At 42.9% G+C, this 17,430-nt stretch overlaps 1 protein-coding gene across 7 annotated transcripts in view; it reads right to left on the bottom strand.

Annotated features, from left to right (window-relative positions):
- VPS54 (VPS54 subunit of GARP complex) overlaps positions 1–16,059 on the bottom strand; it is a 53,177-nt gene extending 37,118 nt beyond the window's left edge. For 3 of the 7 annotated variants that reach the window (XR_015708122.1, XR_015708123.1, XM_087774204.1), the window contains exons 1-5: positions 15,937–16,059; positions 15,375–15,486; positions 5,457–5,618; positions 4,359–4,600; positions 2,833–2,911 (exon numbers count right to left, since the gene is read on the bottom strand). Coding sequence is in view for 3 of the 7 variants with exons in the window: in XM_087774204.1 (XP_087630330.1) it covers positions 2,833–2,911; positions 4,359–4,600; positions 5,457–5,592 (457 nt within the window). In the remaining 4 variants the exon portion in view is untranslated. Of the gene's footprint in view, positions 1–2,832; positions 2,912–3,626; positions 3,669–3,773; positions 3,852–4,358; positions 4,601–5,456; positions 5,619–15,374; positions 15,487–15,660; positions 15,876–15,936 lie in introns of those variants that run through there. The other 4 variants (XM_087774205.1, XM_087774206.1, XM_087774208.1 and 1 more) reach the window with 4 other exon arrangements.
- Positions 16,060–17,430: the final 1,371 nt, after the last annotated feature.

The raw sequence follows: 17,430 nt of genomic DNA, 5'->3' as shown, positions 1-17,430 counted from the left end.
CTATGAGGAAGTTTTCAAGACAACGGTGCCAGGTTCCTCACAGGGAGGGGGCAGGGAACAGTGGTTATAAATTAAAACAAAAGGTTCTGACTGAACATGAGGAAAATCTTTTTCACCATGAGGACAATCAAGCATTGGAGCAGACTGCCCAGAGAGGCTGCTCTCCATCCTTGGAGGTTTTCAAGGCCTGTCTGGATAAAGCCCTAAACAGCTTGGCCTGACCTCACAGCTGAACTGGCTTTGAGACGGCAGTTGCAGTAAAGACCTTCTTAAGTCCCTTCCAACCCGAAATATTCTGATTCTTTGAAACACTCCGTTGTCCTTTGTAGTTTAGGTCTCATGCTCAGAGTATTCAAAGGTGCTCACACTCGGCTGCTTTGACAGCTAAAATGTTAGTCATACAAAGCAATCTACTTAGCACTTCACATTCCTTAACACACTGGCCCTTGCCAGTTGATTGAACAGTAAAAGGTCCTTCTAACATCACCCCAATTTTAATGCTCCAGATTGAAGCTGCCCATATGATCACTTCTGCACAGCACTGGGAAGATGGATGCAGAAAAGCTGGCAGAGTCCCGAGCACACTGAGCAAGTAGCACAGAAGTAGCCCTTCCCTTGAAGTAAGCTAACCTGACAATTGCAGAGGGTAAGATAGTTGAGCTGGGAAAAGAGGTGCATCGTTGTACCCCAGCAGAACTTGAAAAGGCAAATTCAGACTTTTGAGGTTCAGCCAAAATACCCTTTTCCTCCCCTACTCATTAACTTAGTGTGCATCACGAAGAGGGGGCACGCTGGAGGCCAAAAAAGGCAAGGAATTTAGAAACAACAAGTCCATACCTCAGCTGGACGGTCTACTCATCCCTGACAAACATGGTAAGTGCTACATCAGCATTATCTCCCACATTTCACCTCTTTGGTTCTTACTTTATTTGCTTGTTACTTTATTTGTATTGAAATACAAAAGGCAACCTATGCTGCTGTCCTCAGTCTTTGGACAGACCAACTCTTATGGAAGTGAAAGGCCAAGTCTTGTGGGCTGGAGTTAGAGGAAGACAGGCAACAGTAACAAAAGAAACTATAGAAAATAAGGAGTTTCAGTTTACCAAATGATGCTTCTACTAGGCACTGTCCATCTACCCAAGAAGCTCTCAGTTACTTTCGTGACACCGTAATTTTCTCTTTTTAAAAACAAAAGCCTCTTTCAAAATGGATCAAGAAGGAACTTTTATTTTGCAGTATGCGCCACAAACAGACTCATTCAGGAACAGCTATTCCAAAATAACACCAAGTACAGAGAAACCCTACAGAAGGCCTTCCTTTTGCATGGAAAAAGAGGAAGAAAGCCGACTGGAAGAACTTGATCAAAAGGAGTAAACTACTGCATGCTTCTTGTTGTATTACCTGTAGACATTGACACAGACAAGCCTGATCAAACAGTGATTGGCAAATGAACCCTTTTATGCTAACATTTTTGAGAAAATAAATTAAATTATATACTTAAAGTTTGCTCCACGTTATATAAGTGTTTCTTTTCCTTTTGCTCATCTTTTCTTTTTCATTTTGCTTCTCGCCTTCCTTTGTCCAGTTCCATATTAGCTGAACTACTTCCATAAAATCTTGAAATTCAGCCTTGCTACAGCTGCGGACACCAAAAAAAGTTTGCCAGGTAGTCTTTGCTAACAGCAATCAGAGAAATACTAACCAGAGAACTGGCCAGAGTGGAACTTCATGAAGTCCAGCACAGGAAAAGGCAAAGTCCTGCACCTGGAGAGGAATAACCCTAAGCACCAGTACACACTAGCAGTCTAGCAGCTGGAAAGCATCCCTGCAGAGAGGGACCTGGGGTCCTGGCAGACAACAAACTGACCACAAGCCAGCAGTGCACTCTTGCGGCAAAGCATCCTGGGCTGCATCAGGCAGAGAATTGCCACCAGCTTGAGGGAAGGTGAGCCTCCCTCTCCACGCAGCACTGGTGAGACATCTGGAGCAGTGTGCCCAGTTCTGAGCTCCCCAGTACAAGACAGACCTAGACATACTGGAGGAAGTCCAGTGAAAGGCCACAAAGATGATTAAGAGACCAGGGCATTTTTCATAGGAGGAGAGGCTGAAAGAGCTGAAACTGTTTAGCCTGGAAAAGCCCAAGGGGGATCTTATCAATGTTTTTAAATATCTGATGAGGGGCTGTAAAGACGACAAAGCAGCCTCTTTTCAGTGGTGCCCAGCAACAGGACGAGAGGAACCGATACACAAAAAATTCCATTTGAACGTAAGGATGTGAGGGTGGCCAAACACTGAAACAGGTTGCCCAGAGAGGCTGCGTAATCTCCATCCATGGATAAATTCAAAACGTAACCGGACACTATCCTCCCGTAGGTGACTCTGCTTGAGCACATGGGTTGGACTAGATCACCTTGAGACGTCACTTCCCACCTTAGCCATTCCGTGATCCTCATGGCAGAGAGACAGGAATGGCCCAGTGCTGCCATTCTTCATTGCAAAGTCAACAGCTGCTAGCAATTTGATGCAACAGTTTCAACAGATCTTAAATAAAAGGAAGTTAAAGAAAACACTGCCAGGGACATAATGACCTGCCATGAATGCAAACATGCCAAGGAAAAGTTTAAGAGCAGGTATCACAAGCATTTTGACCTATAAAATATCAGCAGTGGTCATGAATACTTCTAGTCAACCATGTCTGGGTTTTCAATTATTGTTCACCAGTAGTTATTTTTGAACATGAAGCCCTTGAGCAAGTAAAGGAGATGATCAGTATGTTATAGTAGCTATTAAAGAAATTACTTTTTAATGACTAAAGGAAGGCTTTGACTGTACCGTGGGTGTGTAATAGAGTCCTGTCGAAGGTATCTTTAGGAGTACAAATATTCTTGCATCTTTCATGAACCTTCTCTCTCTGTAAAAGAGAAAATATATTAAAGAATTACTTTGAGGCTTTAAAAAGATTTTTTTCTTTGAAAAAGAACATTCAGAACATTTTTAGTGAAACATACTGCATTACGCCAAATAATTCTGACAAGTTCACAATAATATTTTTTTCCTCTTAAAAGCTCAGATGATGTTTGTCCAGCTGAAAGGTAACACAGGTTGAAACTTTTGGTCTGTATTTTGTTTTTTCAGTATCTTTACATATCAAGAGAAAACGAACACAAAAGTTATTGAAGAGGTGTAATAACTTCTCTACATAACGAGTTATAACCATACAGCAATTGTAATTACATATCCAAACGTTTATTTGCTGTCTAATCCAGAATCACACTAACACACAATGAATGCTTTTTCATTACTAAATTAAATCGGATCAAAGTAGAAATTGCTTCCACATCTTACTAACGAGTACCTTGATGAAACCATGTATCTTGTTTCATCATGCTGAGCTTCAAATTTTATCCACAGGTGTAAACAACACCAGAAACCATAGCGGTGAGAAATTACATTTCCAGAGAACACCGATGTTAGCTAGATCTCTACTAGAAGCTACACCACAGGTCACTTCCCTCTTCCTAAAAACTTCTTTCATTTCGCAGTCTTTCATTACACTCTAACGGATAAGCTCCTAAACATTTTAAATGTTGAATGCATGAACTAATGGGAATAGTTCAGTTACATACTTTAATTGTGATTTACATAAGTAACACTTCTTGCAGCTAATTCTGTAACAGAAAAAAAAAATAAGAAAGTTACAAACCAAGGAAGCAGAAAACAGTCGGAGACTTCTACGTGTTCTTTCAGTTAAAAAAAGAAAGAATACTACATACTTACTGACACCTGCATTTTTAAGAGTTTGTAGAAGTCTCCTACTGGTCCTGGTGTCCTTAGATGTAGCTTAAACTTCCCTGTTACAAAAGAAATCATCAAGATAATAGGCCTATTTATAGTTTAAGAACTTCACGTATAAACGTTTACATTAGAGACTCTTAAAAAATATCTCCAAGCCTTGCAGCACATAGGCATGTCTTATATTTGATGCAAAGGTCTCAAAATGCTATGTTGCACTGTAGAGCCCAATCGTTAAACAATCCTTACAGAAAAAGGATTAATAATCAGAAAGAATAAATGGGAACTGTAAGCCCTGGTACAGAGCACAGTATTCAGAAATACAACTATAAAAAAAAAAAAGAAATTGCCTAGAGAGAATTTAGACAGCATTTTCCACACTATGAATACTGAGATTTATTATAAAACAAGAAATGCCTAATGAAGAGTCAACAAGCTCCGAAGAGCAAATTAATTATCAGCTAACTGTATGATGACTACTAACAGGGACAATCTCTAATTAGAACAAGGATCTCAAATCTCTTTCTGGTCCCTAGTACTATGTGCATCTAATTTTCCTTTCTTACCGGAGTGATTTCCTGTTGGTATAATGCAAAATGTTCCTTGGTGATCTGTGGGAGGTAGAATGAAGGCGTGACTTCAGTGTCCACAAAGTCCACTCCCCATGTTTTTGTAAAGAAATCAGATTCCCTTTTTGCTAACCTAGGATCATTTAGTGCTGCTGGGAGATTGACTTTGGAATGATAAATAGTCCATCTGTGCTGATCCACCACTAGAGATGGGCTGTCACATAAATTACTGGGATCACCTGCAGCACAAAAGACAAGACAGTTTGTTAAGGTGAGAAACTGAAAAGTGTATTTTTGCTAAAATGTCGTTCTTAAGCAAACCGTGTTTCCACAATTACATAGTGGATCAGAATTATCTATGTAAAAGACGCATGGTATTCTCCTTCTGCAACACTTTAACTTCTATCAGATTAACCAACATGAGTTTTGAACACAGTGGTATATTCACACTCATTAAATATATTTAGCTCAACAACATTAGCTTCTACTGAAAAGAAAAAAATTCCAACCACAAACATTTTTAATAATCTGAACTCGATCAGAATGACAGTTGAAATTCATTAGCATTATATTTTGTAATTCTTAAGATCCCACCACACCCACGCCTTTTTATAAACTAAGCTTTAGTATACCACAACAGCTGTAACTGTGACAAAAACCTAGTTTTATAATAGCACTAGAGACTCATGACAGTGCTAGAGACAGGTCCTGGTCTCTTGCTTCCCTCTGCAAAAGGGAGCTGGGGTGTTTCACAGAAGTAATGCAGCTAGACTCCAAGCACGCTGGACAGGTCTGTTACAGGCTCTGACAGAATACACCCTCTTCTTGCATGTAGTATGGCTCATAGCTATAATGTGGAATCACACAAGCAAAATCCCATCTGTAATGTGGACATCTAAAAACAAGCTGCAAATAGGAAGGCTCTCCCATTGCTCCAAAGGGACACTGGGTGGTATAAAGCAGAATTATAGCATCCTTTGAAATAAGACTATGGCTTAGTACACTACACCCAGTATACGAGACAATTTGACTGAACAATTGTAAATAGATTAGCAAATTTAACTGCATTTTCACTCTCCTTGACACCGATATTACCTGTAGGTTCCTTAGGACACACATCAGGCAGTGACTGCACAGGTCGGCAACGTTTTGTGGCATCCATTTCCTTTTTAAAGAACGCATCACTGCTGTTTGACTGAGGCACTGGTGAAGAACTGTGTCTTGATGCCATTGCATAAAATCACCACTTGATAAAAGCTAAGTAAGAAACAATAAATATCAAAGCTTTAATAAACTTCTGGTTACAGACTGTATCAAAACAATGACACTCCATTAGCTATACAGTATTTTTTTTAACTGCAACACTAACTGACATATTTCAACATCAACAGGGAAAAGTTTACTTTAAACACAAAAATAAAAGGCAGAATGTAACTTCATAGTCTGTTTCCTCCCACACCTCCAGGTTTGGAGGATAGCTTGTTCTTGCACACAGCACCAATAAAATCATACATCAAAAAAAAAAAAAAAAAGTCTTTCAGGTGCTTCTGCCTTTCTATTGCCATAACTATTGCAGTCACAGTGCACGCATTCACAGTGGAACTTCCTCACAGAGGCCAGGAAGCTCGGGTAGACAAATGTATAGCTTTCCACCTCCTCTGCCCTCCTGCCTACCTACTATCCTGAGTGACTGCAGGGAGCAGATCACCTTTCGTATCTGTGGAGGCGCGCAACACTCAGTGCGGTTTAACCGCAGTGCATTGCATGCTGCAGTGGAAAAGGTTAACAGGTGCAGGGGGGATATGCTGTGCCCCCACTTTGTTGCGCTGCCTTAATGTTATGACCCCAGCAACAGGAGGCGCACCGTTTTCTCCAAAGGAGGAGGTCTCCAACCTGTGTTCGTGGTTCAGCCAAGCCCAGCAGCTACCCACAGATACAATATCTCATTAACTATCTGTAGTAACTGAAATCATTATCACATTTCAGACAAATCAGAATCTGAAGAATACGAGCATACCATGTGTATCAGAAAAGCATGAGCACATACTATGCACAGAACATAGACATCTTTTATCACTTGAATCAGGAAAATTGGCAATTCAAGTTTTCATGGCTGTCTAGTAAAGTAAACTAGAGTTTATTTCATCATAGAAAGCATTTGCAGAGAGAAGACAATTAAAACACTGATCAAAAAGCTCTGGAGTAAGAAAAGTCCCACTAATTTTCAGTTTAATTTTAAGCTCCCAATTTGAAAATAAACAGTCTTAAAAATTTTACACCAGGGCTAATGTGTTCTTTCCACCTGTAAACAAAGATGCATTTCCATCAAAGTATTGGTTGAGTCATTAGTAAACTGCAGAACTATTAGAGGTTTGAGAGTTTATTAAAACATCCTCGTGATGTACAGCTCAAAGAGTGCCTGTTCAAAGGGACCGATCCGAATCCTCGCCTTTAAGGAGAACACATCTAGCAAGATCTTAACATTTAACTACCAACCCTTAAGGGATACCTAAATTACTTACTACCCTGTGAAGGAGCACAAAAAGATAAAAGGCCTATTTTATCTTCAATCGCTGAAGCAGGCACCAAGGGATGGTTGTACGTCACTGTGTCAACTTCCAACAGCATCACATATATTACAGCAAATCTCATTTGGAAAAGAAGAAAAAAGTTCTACTTTCTAAACGAGGTTGGAATTGTCCTACAAAACAATTCGAAAGACGAGTTAGGATGTGTACAGCTATAAGAGCATCCCAATGAACAGGCCCATAACAACTAACAAACACGTGTTCTGGTCAGAACTCTGTCCACTGGGTACCATTCCTGATGTTCACTCGCCTCGCTCCCTTTCTATCCGATAATACAGCAAAACAAGGAGGACAACGTGCTTCCACTGTCATTTTTAGAAGTGACTTTTAAAAGGGATGAAAATAGACCACCAGAACCCTCTCTAAAAATGCTGCAGAAGGACTGAAAATCTGCCTCTCGGTTTTTCTTGGGAGGGGATTCCCTTCTTGCTTATAGTAGAAAAACTTCTTAGTCGAGACGGAGAATGGGAGCACTAATGGAAAACTAGAAGTAGTCAGAAAGGGGAAAAGCCTTCCCAGACGTCTGACAGAGCTTCCTTAAATATCACAAAGCACCAGACTCTCTCCCCAAAATGCCCCAAAGAAAACTCTTTCACTACTACTTGTTACATATTCATATTCTTATGTTCTTCCCTTGACATTTCCAAAGCAACTTCTTCCTTTATGAAGCTCTTCCCTAATGTTTTGAGGTGTTTTTGTGAAAAATCTAGTTTATGATAATGACAGAACTCTATTGTTTTAGTATTCTTAAAAAACATATCCAGTGCTAAGTTATAATGATCAAGTCTCCTAAAGGCATACAGTAAATTTATCTGCACTTGGAACTGCTTCAAAGTTCTGCATTTGCAGTTTTTCTCCTGAAAAAGCCTCTGTAATATGACACACAGTCTGCTCTAGCCAGATGTATGAGCAACTAAGACAATTTGTAGAAAGCACTGAAATCTTGTACTCTTGCTAGCAAGTCTTTCATTAAACCTCTTTCCTTTCCCCATAACGAGGTATTGCCTAAAAGTATATTCTAAGATGTGAATTGTCTCAACTACATAAATCTCAGTGGCGAAAATGCTAACTGCATTATGCAAGTGTAAGATTTGAAATAAATTTAGAAGACTGGTTCAACACCTCAACTTCTCAAAAACAAACTATACCTACTCTTGCACAGGTATTTTTATTACTTATGACCATAAAATATCCACATTGCCTTTGTACACTGACAAATCTTAAAACTGAATGAAAAGAGTACAATAAAATATCAATGCAAGCAGTAACCTTCATACTATCGAGTGGATTTCAATAAGATATAAGGATTCACAGGCAGAGGCCTTCTTAAATGGCATGCAAGATGATGCTGTACTAAATTATTCATAGTTAACAGCTATTCTAGTAGCCTCATAAGTCAGGACCTTATGGATAATTAACCTCACTGAACAGCCACATCTGCACAGGAATAAACCCATCTGTACTGCCCAAAACCAGGCATTCCTCAAACTGCAGTCCTGAAATTAGCCAAGTAAGCGCAGCTTCAGAGAGAGAAGGAAAACTGGGCGGAACTACCTGAATTAAATTCAATTTACAAAGGAATATGTGACAAGTCTGTACAAAGACAAAAATCCTGCTCTATACCTGGGCCCTTCTGGTATGGTAACCTTGCAGACAACAGAGAAAGTTTCATTCGTTCACCAACAGAACAGACGTTCCTTGTGCTACACTACCAAACATTTTATAGAGAAACTAATCTATAACCAGCCTTCTGAATCAGCATTTTTAAATACGCAACAAAATATAAATTTGCTAATTTAATCATACTACAAAAATATGAAACTCAATGTTAACATAGAACTGCTGCAGAATATTTTAACTCATTCAACTTTAAAAGCAAGAGAAACGCAGCTAAATGTAGTTATCTGCACAAGCTGTGCAAAATGAATTATGAAATGGTGAGTACCCTGAGCATCCTACTTCGAAGAGCAAATGGGCAGCAATAAGAATATGCAACTGTGTAACTTAATGACATCAATATTTAAATTATATACAATTAAAACTTGGTTAGATTAACTCTGTTCTCTCCAGTAATCACCATAATTTACTCACATTTTGTGTAGCAATGTGTATTAAACTAACACAATAAAAAAACAAAACAAAAACAAAACACTTTAGGGGTTAGATACAAGAGCAATGGTGGAAATAACCTACAGGATTACAGCTATATTTGCAACATGCCCTCAATATATTAAATCTGTTTTGTACACACTGTATTAATTTCCTTAGTTTAAAAAAATTACATTAAATTACACTGTCACTGTAATGACTTAATATCACTTAAGTTAAATATTAAAAAAAATTTTTTAAAAAATCAACCATCACAACAATGGAAATAGCTTTAATTATTTGAATTTATGGTATTCTTACAGTCTGAACACATAGAATCATAGAATGCTTTGGGATGGAAGGGACCTTTAAAGGTCATCTAGTCATGAAGATTAATATTTCATAGTCAACAATCTTACAGCTTCCCCTCTAAAATAATCCATGCTCAATAACATGCTTAGCCACTATGATATGACACAGTTGTAAGACATACAGCATGGAACAAAATTACTGTGATGACAAATGTAATAACCACATGCTTGGATACTGTACTGTCAGCAAAGTAGAACATCTGTGCAGTTAGTAAGGTATTAATCACACGAATTTTAAGAAGTTACTTCTGTGATGACTACTCTCTGACTCTTGAGTTTCACACCCAAGGTTTCAGCAGTTAGAAGAGCAGCACAACAAACAACAAAGAGTATTACTCAGAAGTAATTGCACAGGAGGGTTATAACTCTTGAGCATGTGCTTGTTTTTCTAAGTATTAAGACTTGCACGAAGTTCTTCAGAAACTGCCTTTCCATATTCTCAGCATTATTTGCACGCTTTGTTTTTCAGATGGTAAGTCTTTGCTACCAAAACATCCAGTATTATCTCTATATAAACACTAATATTAAAGAAGGTGCAAACTAAACCTCAGCTATTCATGGATATTAACTTCATATTTCCTCATTTTGGGGCAGTTTTCCATTAGTATTATCAACCAATTTTCTATTTCCTACTTAAGGTAACAGCTTTACATGAGTTAATAATTTTTACTGGGAATTTTCATGTGTACACACTTCAGTTTGTAAAGCTGTAATTTGTATTAACAATACAAATTAGAATTTATGAAGCCAGCACAATCCCTGCAAGGTGCCTGAAGTCAATCTCAATTTATGCACTAAAGAAACCCGTATTTCTCCTTTCTCTGCGCTCTCCCTCCCAAATGAAAATAAATCTACAACCTACTAGTAATACCTTCAACTTAAATTGGTAGTTATGATAAGTTAGCTGGTACTACAAGGGGCACCCAGGAACATGGAGCATATTAGCTCCAGCCCTTCATACAATTCATAGAATCTGGTCTCCAACCTCAATTTTGGCTTAAAAATAGTGACGTCTCAGAAGAGACACTAAGCACCCAGGAGAAAGAGCCCAGGGCTTCCACCTGACCACACACCACTGAGCAAGTTCTCCTTTAAGTATTCCACACTGTCTATGATGAGCCACACTTGGACACCACTAGGTGAGGTACACTCTGCATCCCAAAGGTAAGATGGGGAGAAGTTTCTCTGTGAACATGAACGGCATGCTTAAGTCCCTGATGCTTTTCATGGCTTTGTCTGGCAGCAACAGAGTGAGATCAAAACATTTTAAAGTACTGTTCTGGTTACCCAAGACCCTTCGGAATAGAAAACCATCAGACGCCACCCACAAGTCACACTGAAGCAAAAATATTTCACCATTTCTAGAAGAAGTGATAAATACCAGAGATACTTACTAAGGAAAAGGATACCAGAAACATAACCAAAAGAGAAAAATGCACAAAGGATTCCTTCCAGGACCTCGACAGCCAACAATGTGCCTGTTATTGGTCTGATATGTTTACTCTGTCCTCAAAAGTTTAGGTTTCCCACTCTATTATTATACAGCTCATTTTGCTAAATCAGCAGGATTTAAGCCTGTAACAAGGAAACCATGGTATGAGCAAGTACACACCACCTTTGTAAGACAATGTGAACCAGCCTGGACTAAGGCAAGCTTTCAATTTCTTTCAACCAGCTAATTCCTCGGCCTGAAATTGCCATGCTTGCCCCTGTGCCCCAAGACAGCCATCCCTCTTTCAGCAGGGGAGCCGAGAACGTTAGCTTTCAGCAGAAATGTTGAAGCACTTTCAGAGAATGAGGTTAAGGCTGCGGAAGCTGTTCTGCTAACTCAAGCTCTTTCTGAACACCTATTTCCACCCTTGGGTTTTAGATTAGGAAGCAGATGATTGTCAGGGGCATGATGAGGCTAGAGTCGGAGGACAGCTGCGACTTGTCTGTCCCCATGGCAAGCCGTCTACATTTGGTGCACACTCCAACACCAAACCTCCTTACACAACTTGGAGAAAAGTCTGTGTCAGCCCGGCCTTTCTGAAAGCCTAATAAATATACATATATTTGTATTCACGAACACACGTGTATTTCAGTGCATTCTGCACATCTTTTAATAGTATCCCAAATCTCATGTTCCCACACTGAGGGCATACCTTCTCTGCAAAGTTAGCATGAGCAATGAGCATCCAGATTAGCCTTGCTGGGATGAAAGCAACCTGACAAGGAAGCTATATATGCGTTATCTGTGTTTCTCATCAGCCCTGCTTAGCCACATGTGCTGTTAGGATCCAGCATATTCTGTAATTCCTTGGACGGTGCTGAGCTGAGCCAGACTGTGCTACTTTCTCAGCCAACTGCATAATGGGGACTGTGGAAAAGCAAGAATACTTGAATAGCTTAAAGAGTAATGCCATCACCCTCCCCTTGTATCGTCTCTTTCATAATGCTGTCTCAAAATGCTCTCCTCACACGGGGAAACAGGCAAGGAAAAATGTAATCTGACTACAAGGAAAGAACAGGACAGCTGCATCCCTACTGCAAAGCACTGTGGGTAGACTACAAAGCCAGGGTAAAACAGCATCAGACTTTCATATTATTATATTTCGTACTGGTTTCTTTTGCCCTCTCCAACTTTAGTTGAGCTTTAGTTCTTTAAATAAAAGAATAAGATCCTCTGAAAAAAATTACCCCCAAAAGCCCCATCACTGAACAACATATTGTTATTCGAATGCATATACGCACAAGTTATTCAGAATAATACACAACTGTAAACATTTTGTCAAAAACCAGAAAGCAGTTTATCTCCCTATAGACAAACTATCTTAAAAGTAGTATTTCACTTTTATTCAGGTACTCAATAAAACAATTAAATGAAACATCTGTGATATACCCAATACCAAACGCACTTCCTCTCATCCAGAAACCTAACTTCCGAATGATGAACACTAATTTGAAATTGGAAGGCAGCTTCTGTGCTGGAGGAACAGACCTTCCTACAGCTATTTAGATCATTATGTGTCAAGTTCTTCCATGCCAGGGGTTGTAGAATCATTCACAAACAATTACATAGCAGTAAAAATATACATCAGAAAAGAAAAGGCCTTGTGGTTAGTTGCCCACACTATCACACAAGGTAAGAGCGAAATTTCCTTGTATTCTTTTTTTTTCAGGCATCAGCATTACAGTGTGCATTATCCCCTTGGAAAATGGTGAAATATGAGCATCTCCCATAGCTCCAGAGGTACATGCAGATGAACAAAGACCAAGGAGCCCCGTCAGGCATTCCAGCTAGAAGTCTGTCAAAGGCAGAGACTGCGGAGCAATGACATTTTGAGGTAAGGCAGAAGAACTGCACCAGCCAGAGCAAAAATTGCAACACTAAGCTCCTGACTTTACGAAAGGGGTTTCACAGAAGCTGACGGCGATTTGCATCAACAGCAAGTTTCCCTGTGCAGGCTCTCCGCTCGCTATCTTCAGTGGGGTTAGGCTCAATTTGTTAATCTGAAACTAATTTTCTAAAAACGTGATTTTTCATGAGAATCATGTCTTCCCGAAGCCCTACCAAAGCCCTGAACAGCTGCACTTAGCTATGAAAGAGCCAAATGAAAATATTTAATAGTTTTGACATTATGCAAAAAGCTGAGACCAGGGATTATCCAAAAGCAGGCACAGCATACCTCACAGCAAGTCTTATCGAGTGGTCTTGACACAGGATGCCAGCCCACTAGTGGGAGGCAGTAAGTCACTCTGTAGGGCAAGTACTCAGCAAACAAAACCATCCAAACTTCACCTTGGTGAGCACCAGAGAGTGCCACCCATGTTCGTTCATAGTTCTTGTAGTGTTAGTACCTGCCCAACAGAAGATCAAATGAAACAGATCACCTCTATTCACATCACTTCCTTTTCATCCCTCGAATAGCTTCCGTTTACAAGAAGAATAAATATTTCTATAAACGTAAAAAACAGTATGGTTATGCTACATTTAGAATGCCAAAAAAAAAGGAAGGCCTTACACCACTGCTTACAGTAAGTGTGTAAAACCGATGGGTATTCTCTGCCATGTTGCAAAGCACCAGATATGCTACTCCAACTCTAATAATCTTAAACATGCACACGCCCACGTCCAAAGTGGCTCCCTTCTTTGCTTTAAGAACCAGATTAACAGTTGAAATATCCTAGCTTTTTCTCTAATCACAGATGAGTATTTTGGAACATCTGATCTGTAAATGGATCTGCCATTTTTGAGTACGAGGGAAATGCATTAAGGATTCTTCACCTTTTGAAAAGAATACTTGGATCTTTTCTTAAAACCTAGGTGAAGTGGGTGCAAAAAGTCAAAAATATGGGGAAGACAAATCTTAGATGCGCTGGTAAATATTTCTTTGGACTTAATCATATGAGGCCCCAAAATATATATGTAGAACATCCATTCATGATCACCCTTCTCTCTTTATGCTATATTCATAAAACAAAATGAGGAATAAACAAAATAAAGTGTTTAAAAAAAAAGAAAGAAAAAAAAGAAACAAAAACCAGAAGAAAACTGAGCCTCCCAACTAGAAGCATGACAAGATGTTGATGGTCCTTCACTCTTCTTCTTGAGAAACTCTCCGCTCCTCATTTCCCCAAAAGTCTGAAGAAGGAAAGCAGAAGTGGCTTCTACACAGAGTTGCTGCCCCAAAAGAAGAAACGATACTGACATAATTCCATTTCCCAACTTCTTTGCACTCAAACTGCCAAAAAGCAAGTCTGCGATCTACTCTCTCTAGCAGCTCCTAACACTTCTCAGGCAAACAATATTCCTGTTCAACCTTGGAAATGTATGTCCCCTTCTCCTCCCATGAAGCTTGTGCTGTCAACAGGAAGGCAAAATTCCTCCACACCTGCACCAGACTCCTACTATGGAGAAAGACAGTACTGAAGACACAGGGACTCCCAGGACAGATCCTATTACTGACAAATGGGACGGGAGAGGTAGAGCTGCTTCTCCACACGCGGCCTTCAGACCTCACTGGTGAGGCTGCCCACGCGATGCACAGCAGCTTTTGCTTAGACAGCTGTAGATCTCCTGTCAATTAGTTCATTTTAGGCATTGTTTTCCTACCCAACAGAAGCACCATCCTATGCCCAGCGGATTTCAAAGTAACTATAGCTTTTGTCTATACTACAGTTTGGGAAAGAGTCACACTGGCTCTCAGGCTAAAGTAGCAATTATTGCAGCCACTACAACAATTAACGTACTGCAGTCAGGTTTTTTAGTAAGAGCATTTTTTTCACAGGGCCGCAAAGCAGCTGTGGTTGCACAGGGCCACAGCTGCACAGAAGTCCATAAGACTACTTCTTGCTCAGGACTCCATCAGATAGGGTATAGGTAAGACGGTGAAGCCAATACGCTACCTGTGCTTTAAAACTCTCAAAACCATACGTGCAAATCTATAATCAAGTAAATATTTTTATGTACTTTAAAATAGCTACTTTACACGTTTGGGATTACTCGATGGCCTGTAACAGAAACCCTAACTACTTAGAAAATACAAGAAGAACAGAGAAGGAAAGGAGAATAAAGTACAAAGGCCAAAACTGGACAAAGAGAGAGAAAGTTAGTTTTTTGTTGAAAGTGCAGGAGGTCAGTATCTTACAAACACACATGGGTATTTCTCTCAACAGGACATACTGCGTTTGAAAAATTACAGTAAGGAAAGGTAAGAAACAATGTTTGTCTATGTGCACAATTTTAGGATCGTCTATAAACCCAGGAACCATCGCAATCCTAAATGGCTTTTGGAACCAACAAATCCTTTAGCCCTCCACATCCCAGTCCATCCCGCCTGCCGTTAACGTGGGTGTCATGTGCCAGCGTTACAGAGGAAAACCCCAAATACTTGCTCCAAACGTTACTTCCATGCACCAGGGCCGACGGCTTACAAATCCGTGGCCGAGGAGCGTGGCACCGCCACGTGAGGAGCCGGCCCTACCTTAGCAAGAACGCACTGGGAGTATCGCCGGGAGGCCGTCGTCATATCTCTCCCCGTCGCATCATACGGAAAACTGCCGGGTCTCGGAGCCCGGGGAGGGCGCGTCGGGGACCTGCAGGAGAGAGCCCACATGAGAGAGGGCCCTGACGGCCGTGCTCCGGGCGGCCCAGGGAAGCCTGGCTTATTACTGACACTTCCACGCACGCTCAACGCCCCCCTGCCAGGCACAGGCACCGATTTCAGACACCGCCCGTTTCCCACCGGGGGTTACCATGGAAATACAAACCGTAAATTTGCGGAAAAAAGGGAGAAGCGGGCGGCCACCCCCCGCGCCTCGAAGTTGGCGCCCCTTCCCTCACGCCCTCCTCTCCTCCGCACGGCCCAGGCCGCCCCCCGGCCCTCGCCCCGCGGAGGGCCCGGGCCGCATAGACAAAGGGCAGCCGGCAAAATTCAACTTTCCCGGCCGCTCTCCGGGAGAACCCCCCCGGCCGCGGGCGGAGGCGGGGAGGCACCTGCACCGGCGGCCTAGCGGCGGGCGGCCGGGGAGCTCCCCGCTGCCTACCTGCGGCGCCGGGCGGGCGGCGCGGCCTAGCGCGGCGCCTCCGCGGCGACACGTCGCTCCCCCCCCCCCGCGCAGGGCGGCGCAGGAAGCGGCCCGGGCAGCGGCGGCAGCAGCGGCGGCGGCGGCGGCGGGAGGGGCCGAGGCACCGCCTCTCCCCGCCGCCCGGGGGAGGAGCCGCCGCCGCGGCCGGCGGAAGGGGCTGCCCCTGCCCGGCCCCGCCGGGGCTTGCGGTTCCGTCCTCGCGGCGCGGGGAGGCTGCGGGGCTGAGGTGCTGCCGTCCCAGCCGGGCTGGGGGGACCCCCGCAGTGCCCGCCGCCGTCCCGGGGGGCGAGAGGCTCCGCAGTGCCCCGCGGCGGAGGCGCCGGCATTTGAGAGGCCCCACAAGTACCCGACAGCTCCAGCACCGCCGTCCTGAGGTGTGAGAGGCCCCATGAGTGACTCACAGCCGAGGTGCTGCCGTTTGAGAGCCCCCCCGCCGAGTGCCCCACGGCCGAGGTGCCACCATTTGAGAGTCCCTACAAGTGCCCCACTGCTACAGCACCACCGTCCCCGGGTGCGAGAGGCCCCCTGAGTGCCCCGCGGCCGAGGTGCCGCCGTTTGATGGGCCCCACAGAGAAGGTGCTGCCATTTGAGAGGCCCCACAAGTGCCCCACGGCTACTGCACTGCCATCCTGGGGTGTGAGAGGCCCCGTCAAGCGACTCATGGCCAAGGTGCTGCCATAATCATAGAATCATAGAATCGTTAAGGTTGGAAAAGACCCTTAAGATCATCGAGTCCAACCGTTAACCTATCACTGCCAAGTCCGTCACTAAACCATGTCCTCGAGCACCACATCTATCCGTCCTTTAAATACCTCCAGGGATGGAGACTCAGCCACTTCCCTGGGCAGCCTGTTCCAATGCTTGACCACCCTTTCGGTGAAGAAGTTTTTCCTAATATCCAACCTAAACCTCCCCTGGCGCAGCTTGAGGCCGTTTCCTCTCATCCTATCACTTGTTACTAGGGAGAAGAGACCAACCCCCACCTCGCTACAGCCTCCTTTCAGGTGGTTGTAGAAAGCAATAAGGTCTCCCCTCAGCCTCCTCTTCTCCAGACTAAACAACCCCAGCTCCCTCAGCCGCTCCTCATAAGACTTGTGCTCCAGACCCTTCACCAACTTCGTTGCCCTTCTCTGGACACGCTCCAGCACCTCGATGTCCTTCTTGGAGTGAGGGGCCCAAAACTGAACACAGTACTCGAGGTGCGGCCTCACCAGTGGCACTATCACCTCCCTGGTCCTGCTGGCCACACTATTCTTGATACAGGCCAGGATGCCATTGGCCCTCTTGGCCACCTGAGCACACTGCTGGCTCATGTTCAGGCATGTGTCAACCAACACCCCCAGGTTGAGGCACCATCATTTGAGTCCCCACAAGTGCCCCACGGCCAAGGCACCACCATTTGAGAATCCCCACAAGTGCCCCACAGCTATGGCACTGCCATCCCAGGGTGCG

Source organism: Nipponia nippon, unplaced genomic scaffold (genome assembly GCF_047370975.1).
Source record: "Nipponia nippon isolate SJK-2023a ecotype South Korea unplaced genomic scaffold, ASM4737097v1 scaffold_4, whole genome shotgun sequence".
NCBI lineage: Eukaryota > Metazoa > Chordata > Aves > Pelecaniformes > Threskiornithidae > Nipponia > Nipponia nippon.
This window is presented reverse-complemented; position numbering and strand designations above follow the sequence as displayed.